The sequence below is a fragment of the Tauraco erythrolophus genome, chromosome 9, assembly GCF_009769465.1.
Source record: "Tauraco erythrolophus isolate bTauEry1 chromosome 9, bTauEry1.pri, whole genome shotgun sequence".
Taxonomy (NCBI): Eukaryota; Metazoa; Chordata; class Aves; order Musophagiformes; family Musophagidae; genus Tauraco; species Tauraco erythrolophus.
The window spans coordinates 41683722-41695865 of record NC_141473.1 but is presented as its reverse complement, the minus strand read 5'-3'; the positions used below and the strand labels follow the sequence as shown (position 1 = coordinate 41695865).

General features: G+C 53.1%; 1 protein-coding gene across 1 annotated transcript; it reads right to left on the bottom strand.

The window, feature by feature from the left end:
• Positions 1-1251: 1251 nt before the first annotated feature.
• Positions 1252-8141, bottom strand: LOC104375913 (lysosomal acid lipase/cholesteryl ester hydrolase). The gene is made up of 9 exons (XM_009982380.2): positions 8037-8141; positions 6924-7041; positions 6428-6626; positions 5408-5517; positions 4537-4682; positions 3779-3925; positions 3031-3102; positions 1615-1680; positions 1252-1485 (listed from the first exon to the last, which is right to left on the bottom strand). Exons 1-9 carry the CDS (start codon positions 8139-8141, stop codon positions 1252-1254), a joined length of 1197 nt encoding a protein of 398 aa, XP_009980682.2.
• Between the last annotated feature and the right edge of the window lie 4003 nt (positions 8142-12144).

Genomic DNA, 12144 nt, shown 5'->3' with positions numbered 1-12144 from the left:
GCCCCGCCCCCGCGTTCGGTCCGCGCGTCCCGGCGGCACCGGGGCGAGTCGCCGGTGCTGGCGGCGGTCCCGCAGCGGCAGCTGCCGCCTGCCGGTGATTCCTGAGGCGCGGCGGGCGCGAATAAAGCTCTCCGCCCCTGCCCCGGTGGTGCTTCGCCGGCGATCGTTCCTGCCCCGGTGCTGCCGCCTGCCCGCCCGGCGGCGGCGGGGCGTAGCGGGGTGCTCCCAGCTGGGACCCGCCGAGGGCAGCCCCGCCGCGCAGCGAGCCCTGCCAGCTGCGGCTGGGGCCACCTCGCTGCCGCGGGCGAGCGGCCGCTATCCCTGCTGGCCCCGGGCGCGGGCCGCCTCCCGGGATGTGTTTACATGGATGGAGGGAAGAACCGGGAGCATCAGGCTCCTGAAATCCTCTTCCAGCGTTTATTTCCGAGGGATTTTCCTCCCCGCCGGTTTTCCGGCAAGCGGCAGGGTGGGACCGCACGGGGGGAGGGGGCTGCGCGGGACACCAGCCTGGTGGCACCTTGGTGGGGGAGCGAGGGCCCTGCGAGCTGGGATGGAGGGTGGGCATTCCCAGCGTGTGGGCGAGGAGCCGGGCAGCCGCTCGTGGTGACCTCTGGCCACTCAGCCCCGGGATCAAACAATGCAGACCCTCCACCTCCCTGGGGACATGTGGGAGAAGAAGAGGTCCCCACATCCAACCTGAACCCCGCCGGGCTGCGATCGGGGGCTGGAGCCCCTCGCTGCACCGCCTGTCACTGTTTGGTGTCATCCGTCCCCTCCACCCCCACCTGGGCTGCAACTGGGGGCTGCTCTGACACCCTCACCTCCCCATGGCCAGACCCAATGAGCCCAGCTCCCTCCCATGTCCTCATGGGTTGGGTGCTCTAATCCCCGACCCACCGGGCAGCCACCATGGGGTCGTGGCAAGGTCCTCGCATCCCCCTTGTGCAGCCCAGGACGTGGTTCCACCGTCACCCCGGGGCCCTCCCAGCAGCCCGTCCAGTGGCTCCTGCCCCGATGGCTCGGTTGACCCCGGCGTTGCCCTGCCTGCACAGTGCCACTGGTCTTTGGGGCACTGTCGGGCAAGGAGGACAAACCCTGATGGCCAAGGGATGCGCAGGAAGCACCGTCACCACAAGCGTGTCAGGCCAGCAGGAAGGAGGGGACAGCAGGGCATGTCCCACTGCCTCCTCGGGCTGTCCCAGCCAAGGAAGAGGGGCCAGGCCACCAGCATCTCCCTGCGGAGCTGCTGCTCTACTGAGACTTCTCCATCAGCTCCAGGATGCTGCTGTAGAGGCGCCCAGGGGCATCCAAGCCCCAGACGAAGTCCCAGTGGTTCCAGTCAGGGATGTGGTTGTAGGTGACGAGATGGGCGATGCGGGGCAGCAGCAGGTGGACATCCCTCCGGTCAGCTACCCAGTCCTCCCCCCCTGACCACACCGCAGTGGGCACGTGCATCTCCTCCACCCGGTAGAAGGGAGGTTTCTCCTGGAGAGACACAGGGGGCTCTGAGGAACCACCATCATGGTCAACCTCTCCAAGCCAGCCTGTCCCCACACCACCCAGGACAGTCCCACAGCATCTCCAGCCACCAGCACTGCTGCTGCAGCCTCCTACCTGGTGGTACACAACTGGGTTTTTGTTGCCGTAGTCGAAGGCTTTGAATTCTCCTGATTTCGTCACCTGGGAGGACAGGAGAAATTATGGAATCATAGAAGGGTTTGAGTTGGAAGGGACCTCAAAGATCATCCAGTTCCAACCCCCCTGCCATGGGCAGGGACACCCTCCACTACACCAGGTTGCCCAAAGCCTCATCCAACCTGTCCTTGAACACTTCCAGGGATGGGGCAGCCACAGCTTCTCTGGGCAACCTGTGCCAGTCCCTCACCACCCTCAGAGGGAAGAATTTCTTCCTTGGATCTAATCGAAATCTCCCCTCTTTCAGTTTGAATCCATTGCCCCATGTCCCGTCACTATGCGCCCTTGTAAAAAGCCCCTTTCCAGTGACTCCCTCTCCAGATCTGCAGTGGGAGGCCAGTGAGCACCGCCACGTGGTTCCAGCATCTCCCGACCTTCTTGAAGGACCGCATCATGAGAGGGTGCTCGCGTGGTATGTTGCAGGAGGAGGTGGCATCTCAGCAAAGCTAGACTTTCTGCCTTTTTCAACAGAGTGATGCTTTCACCTCCGGCTCCATGCCTGTCCCTAGTTATGGGCTGACAGCCTGGGGTGTTGCATGGGATGCCTTGGCTGCCACGGCGCAATGCTCGTGCCTCTGAAAACCTGCTCATCACCAGCTGCGTGGGCAGGACGTTGCTGGAGAACTTCAGGATGGTGAGTTTTCCTTCAACAACCTGGTCATCCTTACCTTCTCCTGACACCTCAGGCTCAGGGCACAGTGACGCCAGTGAGCCCAGTTGTTGTAAAAGTTGCTTCTGTGGGCAAAAGCTCAGATACCTGCACAGTAGTTGCATTGATTAAAAAGACCTTTTTCACCAAGGGGGGGGTCTCCAGCCTGACCCTGTTTCCAGCAGGGCCAATGTTGCAGCTGCAGCAGATTGCTCAGACTGGCAGAGTCTGGCCCCAGCATCTCCAAGACCCCTTTGGGCAGGAGGAAAAGCCGTTGGATCCCCCTTCGCCTCCTCGTCTCTGGCTGAGCAAGCCCAGCTCCCTCAGCCTCTCCTCGTACATCCTGGCCTCCACCCACCGTCATCACGGTGTCCCCAGGCTCGCACTGCTTTGGGGATCCCTGGGGGCCCCAAACTGGTCCCGACATCCAGCTGTGGCCTCCCCATCCCTTCCCTCGTCCTGCCTGGCACAGCCAAGGGCACGTATCTCAACATTCCCTGGTCCCAGAGGGGCCAGAGAAGCTCATCCTCCACCCAGCCCTTCTGTACGCCAAATTTCTTGCCTTTACTTTCTCATGAGCTGCTAATGTCCAAGATCCCCGACCTCTCATGTCTGCCCTGGACACACCAGGCTCCCAGTGAAGGAACCATCCCAGAGGGGAAGCATCTGCATTTCAGGAAACCTACCTGGGCCCAGTGTATCACATTTTTGACAGATGTCCTATCCGGAAAGTGGGACGTGTACACATCCAGCCGCGTCTGCAAGAAAACACATTCAAGATGTCGTTGCTTCCCAATGGATAGGAGTGAGGACAGCAGTTGCCGGATGATGCATTTCCCAAAACAACCGCTGCTGAGTCACGCTGCCTAGAGAGTTGGGTCAGGTTCGGGAATATAATTTTCCTTCAAAATCGATCGCTCTGAGGCAGCCTGAGGAGGAGAACAGTGATGAAGGATGAGGGACCCCCAGCTCCTGGTGGTACCTCATCTGGGCTCAGGGACTGTGCTCAAGACCTTAGTGACTACGTGTGGCCATCCAGATGCTGCTTCAGCAGGCTCGATGTAGGGTGGGTAGGAGCAAGGGCTGCACCCCAGGGGTGCTGGTGGGAGGTAGAGCTGGTCTGGGTGACGGGCAGCCCTAACTCAGAGATGCTTTCAAGTGCTACCTGGCCACTGACATTCATCCAGCAGAGCCTGGGGACTTTTCCTATCTGGAGAGGAGAAGCAGCAAGAGAGGGATCTGGCAGAGGGACACAGATTGCCCTTGCAACATCTGCTTGCCCATGACCATAGCGGGCTGGGCAGGGCGCTTGGCAGCGAGAGAGCAGGCAGCAGGTGAGGGGGGACGTTAGAGCCAGTGGGTGCTGCTGGGTGCTCCCAAGTGGTGCACCCTGGGGCCTCGGCTCCCTCACCCCTATGGGGGCGGCACACCCACCATGTTGAAGTTCTTCTCATTGTAGCCACCCATCAGGAAGAAGAGGTTGGCACAGGGCTTGTGCAGCAGTGGGTTCCTGCACAGCTTGGGGAGGAACCTCCACAGCCTCCTCACCCGCAGCGAGGCATCTGTTTTGCCGAGCAGAAGCTGCAGAAGCAAAGGGCAAGGTTGATTTCTTGCCTTTCCCTTCCTGCAGCCTAGCCCTCGGACTGCCTCCTCCAACCCGCCACCGGACAGTGTCCCCGTGGGCTGTCCCACCAGCTGGACAGTGGGGATGTGTGGCACAGGGTGCCCACAGACATCAAACCTTTCCTCCTTTGCCCTCCTGCCTCGCTGGGATGCTGAGACAGGTACAGCCCATTGCAGGAGGCGATGCTAATCCCACGCACATCAGGGAAATCAATATTCTGAACTCTTCCCTGGATTGGAAGAGTTGGATTCGTTTTTCACTGTCATTAAAACCAGCACAGTAAAGCTGCTCATTTCCAGGCGACCTGTCTGGGAGTTCAACAAGTGCCCCCATAGAAAGACCAGTTTCAACACCTGAAGATGGGAGGATGGGAGGATGCACTCAACATCCACGCAACAAAGTGACCATACAGGAGGGTACCTGCACCTGAAATCATGCCTGTGCTTATAAATCAGCAGGAATTTATTATTTTCTGCCACATCGGATAGCCCCGGGGACTGCGCCTGGGGACAATCCCTTTTCTAGCACCGATGTGTCTGAGGGAGGAGACCGTGGAGTAATTCCCTACCTGAACCACCTTGAACTGCCGGTCCAGAAGGAAGGACATTTTCACGATGGGACTTTTGGTGAACTTGGTTGTCACTACTGGACTCAGGGCAAAAAACATTTTGATTTTCCGAGCCAGTTCTGGCATGGACGAAAATGCAATGAATGCTGAGAAAACAGAAAACCAACCTGAGACTTGGTCGATCTTTCTTCAGGTGCTTAAACCTAAGGTTTGCTTGGACCTGCTGCCCAGATCTACTTAGCTGGCATTAGCTCCAATCAGAAAGCTGGGATCACTTGCCACCTTTCTGCTTAATATTAGTGCTAAATGTCCAAAAGGAGGCAGTGTCTTTATTCCTATGGTTAGAAGTGGCTGATGAGGCACTTCAATGACTACCACTGATGTGAAGTCCTGCCCCATTCACCAGGTGAAGGGAACAGTACTGTCATCTTCCATCAACCACTGCTAAAGTGTACCATACCATCATCACAGAGGTTATCTCATACCCTCGATGGCCCAGCTGGTGAAAAGAAGCACCGTGTGTTTCATCAGAAAGCAGAAGCTGGGACCTCCCTGCAAAACGCCTTTGATTTTGATGTGGAACACGACAATTCGTTTTCCAGGTTGAATTATAGTTGCTCCGGTTGCAGCAAGGAGCTTATGGAGGTCACCAGGAGCTTCCTTACTACCCTAGGAGCATGCTGGTCCTCCCAGATGCAGTGTGTGGAAAGCACGGCTGCTGTGGGACTTCTCACTGCAAGAAACCTTCTACCTAGCGTGCCTGCTCGGCAGCCCACAAAGATGTGACATGTCCACTTTCTGCTTACAAGTACCAAAATGAACGTTTCCGAGGTGGTGCAGGCAACGCGATGTGCAACCCCTTCCAACGCACCGATTGTGCAGCCTTGGGAGTGGCCAACGTAGTAGATCTGCTGCTGCCCAGTCTTCTGCAGAACAAAGTCGACCATGGCTGGGAGGTCGTACATTGCCATTTCGTGAAAGCTGCAACACAGAAGTGGCGCGTTGGTGATAAGGTAACACCAGGAGAGCGAGCTTACCTCTGAACTTCGGCTGCCTTACATTGCTCTTGCACTGAAGGACTTAACAGCTGTGGCTGATTTTCCAGGAGAACAATTCCTATGTGCTAGGAGAGCCCTGTGCTGGGTGAAACTGCACAAGACCCTAAGTGCCATGGCCTCATCCTTTCCTGAAAAGGCTTAGTCCTTCCATAACTGTGGTTAGAGAGAAGAAACTGTGCAGTCTGGCCAGCTGTGCGTTCAGGTGCAATACACAGCAGCTCTGCAGACCCAGAGCTGGATCTCGTTGGGATTAGAGCAACAGCTCGGCTCCTAGAGATGCTCTTTCCAAGAAGGGAACAGAGCACCAGTTCCTGCCCATCTGCCTTTTAGTGTGACATGGTGAAACACAGACCTGCTGATAAGCTAATAAGCTTGTTTTGCTGGAAGCACATTTATGAGCTTGGGAAACCCAGGAGTGCTCTGAAGATCAGCTCTGGAGAGGCAGCAGCAACTTAAAACGCTGTTCTTGGGGACAAGGCTTCTGTGGATGATGTCTAGAAGAGGAGATGGCAATGATGCTTGGGGACACCTTGGCCAGGGAGGTCCCCGGGGAGGTAGGGCTGACGTCTCCGCAGGATGGGCGTCCCCACGCAGGCAGCAGTGCCCTGTGCTCTTGGCAGGGATGGGCAGCTGCAGGGAGGTGCTGGCACCATGTTAGCAGGCAGGTCTGCACAGGTCTCCATCCTCCCTGGGCACATCACTGGGAGGTCTGGGGGAGGCCGTACCTGGGGATCAGGTGCTCTGACTTGCCTGCTTGGAGACACTCACCTCTGCCTAGAGGTTAGTGACAGGCAGAGAAGTTTGCCATGATTTTGTAATCTGCTCCAGCCCACCTGAAATCCCAGAATTCAACCTGGTCGACTGAAAGGTACTGGTGTCTCTGGGACCAGCTTGTCCCCCGGCTGTTTCCCAGCCAGACGTCGTAGCCAGAGTCTGCTAGTATGAAGCCAAGGCTGTTGTTAGCCAGATTTTCCACCCAGAAGCTACTTTCTCCGAGAAACCCATGCTGGAGAAACACGACCGGCTTGGCCCCTGAATGTGAAAGAAACAGCGTTTTTCATTAAAGCAGAATTTCTCTGCTCACCCCAAATTCAGCCCATTAAAGCCTCTTTCTTGCACTGCCAGAGGCCATACAGTGTGCATTTTAACGATGTCTCCTGGGGGAGAAATCCTTGCCCTAGTTGTCTCAGGCTGGAGTGCCGTGGACATCCCTCCTAAGCCTTTCAGACCCCCGGGACTCATCCCCACAAGCTCAGCGCTGTGGCCACTGACGACAGCCATGTGAAAGTTCATTTTTTTTGCTGTCTTCCTTGTGAAGTAGAGCCGTACCTCTGTTCCCAGGGTTTTCTCTCCCATGAGGAATTCTGTTCAGGCTGACGTAGTAGCCGTCGCCAGTCAGGACTTCATACTCCTCGCTGGGGTACCCTCTGTGGGAGATCATTTGGCTCTGGGGAAAGAAAACCCCGGATAGAAAGCTTTCCGTAGCCGAGGGGCTCATCCGACTTGACGAGCGCATCCCTCGTCAGCCGCGATGCCTTTGCAAAACCAAAATGCTGCAGCAGCTGGGGCATCGCTTTTCCTGGTGCCTCTGGATCAGCCGAGGACTTGGAGAGAGAGAGAACGCTTGGTCTGAATCCCATGCCCGTCCCAGCGAGATGCCCAAGGGAAGAGGAGAGGGTCAGCCGTGGGCTCGTGGCTGCGAGCGGGAGGCGAGCCGGGCGACAGCCAGACTCTTCTGCGGCGGGCAGCAGCACGTAGGATTGACACGTTTCCAAAAACAAGAATTCAATCCCAAAGGATTTACTGACAGCTGGCACTGATGGCAAGACATGTCACGGCATGCTCCGAGCTGCTGCGCGGGGCGGGTAAGATGGTGGGGCATATCGGACCTGTCGAGCTGGGTTGACTGGAAGGGTGATAGGACAAGCCCCGTAGGATTTGTCGCATGGCTCCTGAGGCTCTGCCTGCACTTTATTTATGGCGAAAACTCCACAAATTGGGAAGTTTCAGTCTGGTGAAATCCGGCTGTGATCCTGCCTGTACATCGCTGTATGCTTTGTCACGCCTTTGGGTCCGTCTAAGCCCACCTTCAGAGACCTGCAGGGCTCGCCTGGACATGACCTTGAGCACCCTGCTGCAGCTGAAGGAGAGGAGCCATGCACGACTTTCTGCCCTCCAGCAAGAAGTCTGAGCAAATCCAGACTGGGATTACTCCCTTCTCTAACTGACCTGTTGATAATGACATTTAATACTGCTAGGAAGAAGAGGACTCCTTCAGGAAGCAGGGCTTGGTATGGAGGCAACGTCATATCACACTGCTTAACCAAACCAGGACATGTGGTGACCCGAGCCCTCTCCACATCCATACCCTCCATCCCTCTCTCCCCCAGCTGAACGTCCACGAACTTTCAGACAGAGCGGAAATTCAAACTTCTGACTTACAACATTCATGAAAGTCTCGGGATTTATGGCCTTTTCCTGCTCGATGACATCTGCTGAGTTCATGGGTGCTTGTATCAAAACCAGGATTGCAATAAACAGCCACATCTTGTGTCTGTTTAAAAAAAAAAAAAGAAAAAACCCGATAATAATAACTTAATGTTGTTATGAATGTCTTTTCTACTTGGCTATGATGGGTTAAGTTCTTTATGTATTTCGAGACCACATATCCCAGTCTGGATCAGGGAAGTGGAGAGGATTCTCAGTTCCAGCTTCCGTTAGATTCCACACAAGGTTCTTCATGCTCCTCCGTACAGATTGGATCTGGTCCAGGCAAGACCCATTTTTGTATTTTTTAATGGTAAAAAGAAGAGAAACAGCTTTATAATGCAAAAAAAACTAAAGCGACGGAAAATGCTGCCGGGCCAATAGTCACATGAGGAAATTAATCAGAAGTAAGAGTTTACACCTTGCAAGGAACATATTTCTGTCGCCTGGATACTTTTTGTATTTCTTTATTGCTCAGCTTTTGCACCCAAAAGCCTCCATTAACACAAGGACCCTACGAGCTGAGACTAGTAGAGCCTCGTAAGGAGACTATTTATTAAATAAGCGTATCCCAAAGAAAACAGAAACCTTTTTGATCGCCTTAGAGACTCGTGTTCCATGCAGGGATCTATTCTTAAAAGACGTAAGTTAATGCTATACGTGATTTCCAAAGCTTCGCCGGACTAGTTAGGCTGAGTTAGAGCTTAACTTCAACCCATTAGCATGAGTTACAAATCTTCTCACCAGCCGTCTGGTTACTCTCTACCTCCCTTCTTCCTCCTCCCAATGGATCTCCCACACCGTGAGACACATCTGCCCTCGGAAATATTCCCGGTAACCCCCTCTATGGTATTACCAAGAGGCAAGGTACCCAGAAAAAAAGCATCGATGCTTTTTCACCCTCAGGATAGCTCCGGTGCCGATCTGAATTACGCCGAGGAAAATACGTTACCAGGCAGAGCCCACTGTCGTGTCCGATCCGGCTGGTGGTGGGAATGGTGGTGACTCTGTTAACATCCGTGTCAAAAAGAGCACGTTGTGTCAGAGCGTTGCTGCGTTAGCACCACGCTGGACCACATTCACGTGTCCTTCAGCTAAGCGATGTGCGTGCTGGTCATATCTTTGATAACGTCCTCTGCTTGGCGTGTGGTCAAGACTTCCGTGCTTGCGAAAGACTACGCTTCCAAAAGTAGCTGGAGCGGTGCAGTGAGGAATTTCAGCTATGGAGTTGCACCTTAAGCTCATGATAGCCACAGCAAAAAAAAGGTCAACATTTTTTCTTTGTAAAGGGTCATTTCCTAACTCCCAGGGGCCCTTGGGAATGCCTCTTAGAAGAATTTCTGGGGTATTGAAAGGACTTGGGCTTCACCAGCTTCACAGGCCCTCACGAGCGTGCTGACCTCTCCATAGCCACAGCAAGGACAGGCTAGACTTCACTGGCTGCCTCGGTGGGAGATACTTGGTGATTACACCACTCTTCAAAAGTGACAGTGGCCCAGCCAACCTCCACATAGCGCTTACGCCCAAGAGGCATTGTATTTGCAAGCGGCAATTTGCAAAACCTCTGCAACGTTTTCTGGAAAAGCACCAAGCTTAGCGTCTTGCCGATGGACGGCAGAGTGGAGGACAGCTTGTGCAACGCCGCTGTTTGGCTGAAGTGGCAGGTATTGCGCAGAGCAAAGGTGCTCATTCTCCACCTCCAGCCTGTGACCTTACAACCCACGCCTTTCTGTAGCTGCTTGGTAGCCACCTAAAAGACCGAGCCTTTGGTTGGCTACCAGGTGCTCAGCTTGAGCATATACGTTGCCCAGTCATTGATTAAGTTGACTTCTAATGTTCATACCAGCCATAGTCTACGAGCGGTATGAAAGTTGTGAAACACAGCTCAAAACACGCGTGTGTTACTCCATCCACCTGACTCTGATTGTCTGTCGGTGCTGCAACCACTGGCACAAAGGGACTGTGTGTGTGGGCGCTGCCTTCCTGACAGCAGGTGTGGCCAGAGCCTTCACTGTGTCATTGCTGTACTTCTCCCCGTGTCTACCTCGGGCTTTTGAAAGTGCCTTCCCACTCCCGTGAGCGTGAGAATCCCACTACATGAGACTTTACAAGTTGTGCAGAGGGCGATTTCGGTGTGAGTCCCAAAAGGAGTTAAAAAACACTCTATGGATGGACAAACCCCTACTCAGCTTGTGTTTTCTTCTCTACCATCAGGTTTCCTTCAACGGCATCAAGACAGACCTCGCCTTTTACTTGTGCGGTCGGCTACTTCACCCGCGGCCAGGTCTGCTGCCTTCTATCTCAACTAGGTATTAGTTATCTAGTGGAGGTACTGAGTACTAGTACTAGTTTCTAATAAGCAGTTGGAAAGGCAGCAGAGACTTCTCCAGCATCCTCAGGCCATGGGACAAGGCTATCGGAGCAGTGTATCAGCACCAAAGCTCATGTGCAATTTAGCACTTATGGAAGGAGAGAAGTTGCCAACAACGAGCTGAGAAAACTCTTGTGTAGCTTAGTCAGAGGAAGAAATGAAAACCTTTGAGTTATCTGAAGTTAGGACACCAGAGTTGGGGGTTTTGACACACCAGTGCAAGTTTAGGTGGAAAGAGCAATACCATCATGATACTGCCGTGACTGTACACTTGACAGAATGCAAATAGTCACTAGTATTAACCTACGGTGTCAGGACCCCATAATTCATGGTAGGATGCACAACCAAATGTTAGATAGACTATCATGGGCATCTTAAAGTGAAGCTGTCTAACCACACTCACAGGATGTTTTTACAGTATTGTTGTAATGTTGTAATTCTTCCAATGTAAGAAGAATCAAGACTGTTTAGAAATTGAAAGATATTTTATTTAACTTTCTAACCGGGTAGACCGTACCAATCAGCACTCTCACTGAGAGTTCGAAATGTGTGTATCCAAGTGGTCTGGTCAAGGTCACCTGAGTGTGACATGGAAGGCAAGGGTCGCCAGCTACTGAGTCCTCCATATGCCTTCTGGCTTCTGCTTGAGGCTGGAAGGCCAACTCTTTCTTGCCCTCAAAGGTCTTTCAGGAGTCAAAAGTTACACATCAAAAGTGTGATGTTTTGCTTCTGCACCTTGCTAACTTCATCCTTCATAAATATTAGGCAACCCTGCTGCTGGCTGTCTTTAATTTTCTTGTTTGAGGTATGATAGGACTGTAACCCATCCTGTTGTTGAGATAGCAGGAAGAGAAACAGACCGTGAAGAAGACCCAACAGGTCTTCTGCTGATGAGTCACCTTCTCTATGGCACATCACGGTGCAAGCAGCACAATCCTCAGCGCTTATGAGTCTGAGTGGTGTTAATCATGTCCTTGTCTATCAATGCATACCATTCCTCTAACTCCTGCTCTGGTGTTTCTCCTGGTGCTTTCACACATGTACAAGCCACCAGACTGTATGCCTGGGATGCTGGTTGTTACCTTCTGTCCATTGCCTCTTGCCAAGCACAAGGGTAAGCCCGTCACAAGCAGGGAGATGCTTACCTAGCTGTCATCTGGCCTTGGCATCCTGAACTGGGAAAGAGTATAATTCTGATTTTAGCCATAGGAGAACATCAGCTCTTGTGTAATCCCTGCCAGATAAGATTCCCTTGCAGTAACCTTGGAGAACCTTGCTCAAGTAAAGAAACTGATTAGAAGAGCAGTGCTTATCTGGTTGTACCTCTCCTAGTTTAAAGTCCTTCGGCTAGGCTGGGATATCTCCAGCATCTCTGCTTACTTAGAGTTGCATAGTGAGGCTTGATGAAACAACGAATTATTTTCACAACACCTTCCTAGAATTGTTCATGCAATCGTTCTACTCACAGTAGTAAAACCGAATCAACAAAAGCATAAACATTCCTAAACGTTGATTGAGAAATAACCGAGATGTGGCCACCAGTGGTTCATCTCAGATTCCCCTGTTTCTTTGTTCAGAAGATCCCAGAACAACCCGAACATCTTGTACTTCTCTGGTCTCTCTTCATTGTACAATTATCTTTAAAGAGTATTTTAAAGCTAGAAGACTTTGGTCTGTTCATGAACAGACCTG

Excerpts from the sequence above, each read along its gene's own strand:
- LOC104375913 (XM_009982380.2), bottom strand. The coding sequence starts at position 8,141 with ATGTGGCTGTTTATTGCAATCCTGGTTTTGATACAAGCACCCATGAAC. Across the intron at positions 6,627-6,923 it reads AGAAAACCCTGGGAACAGAG|GGGCCAAGCCGGTCGTGTTT; the intron begins GTACGGCTCTAC and ends TTTCACATTCAG. Across the intron at positions 1,486-1,614 it reads ACCCAGTTGTGTACCACCAG|GAGAAACCTCCCTTCTACCG; the intron begins GTAGGAGGCTGC and ends GTGTCTCTCCAG.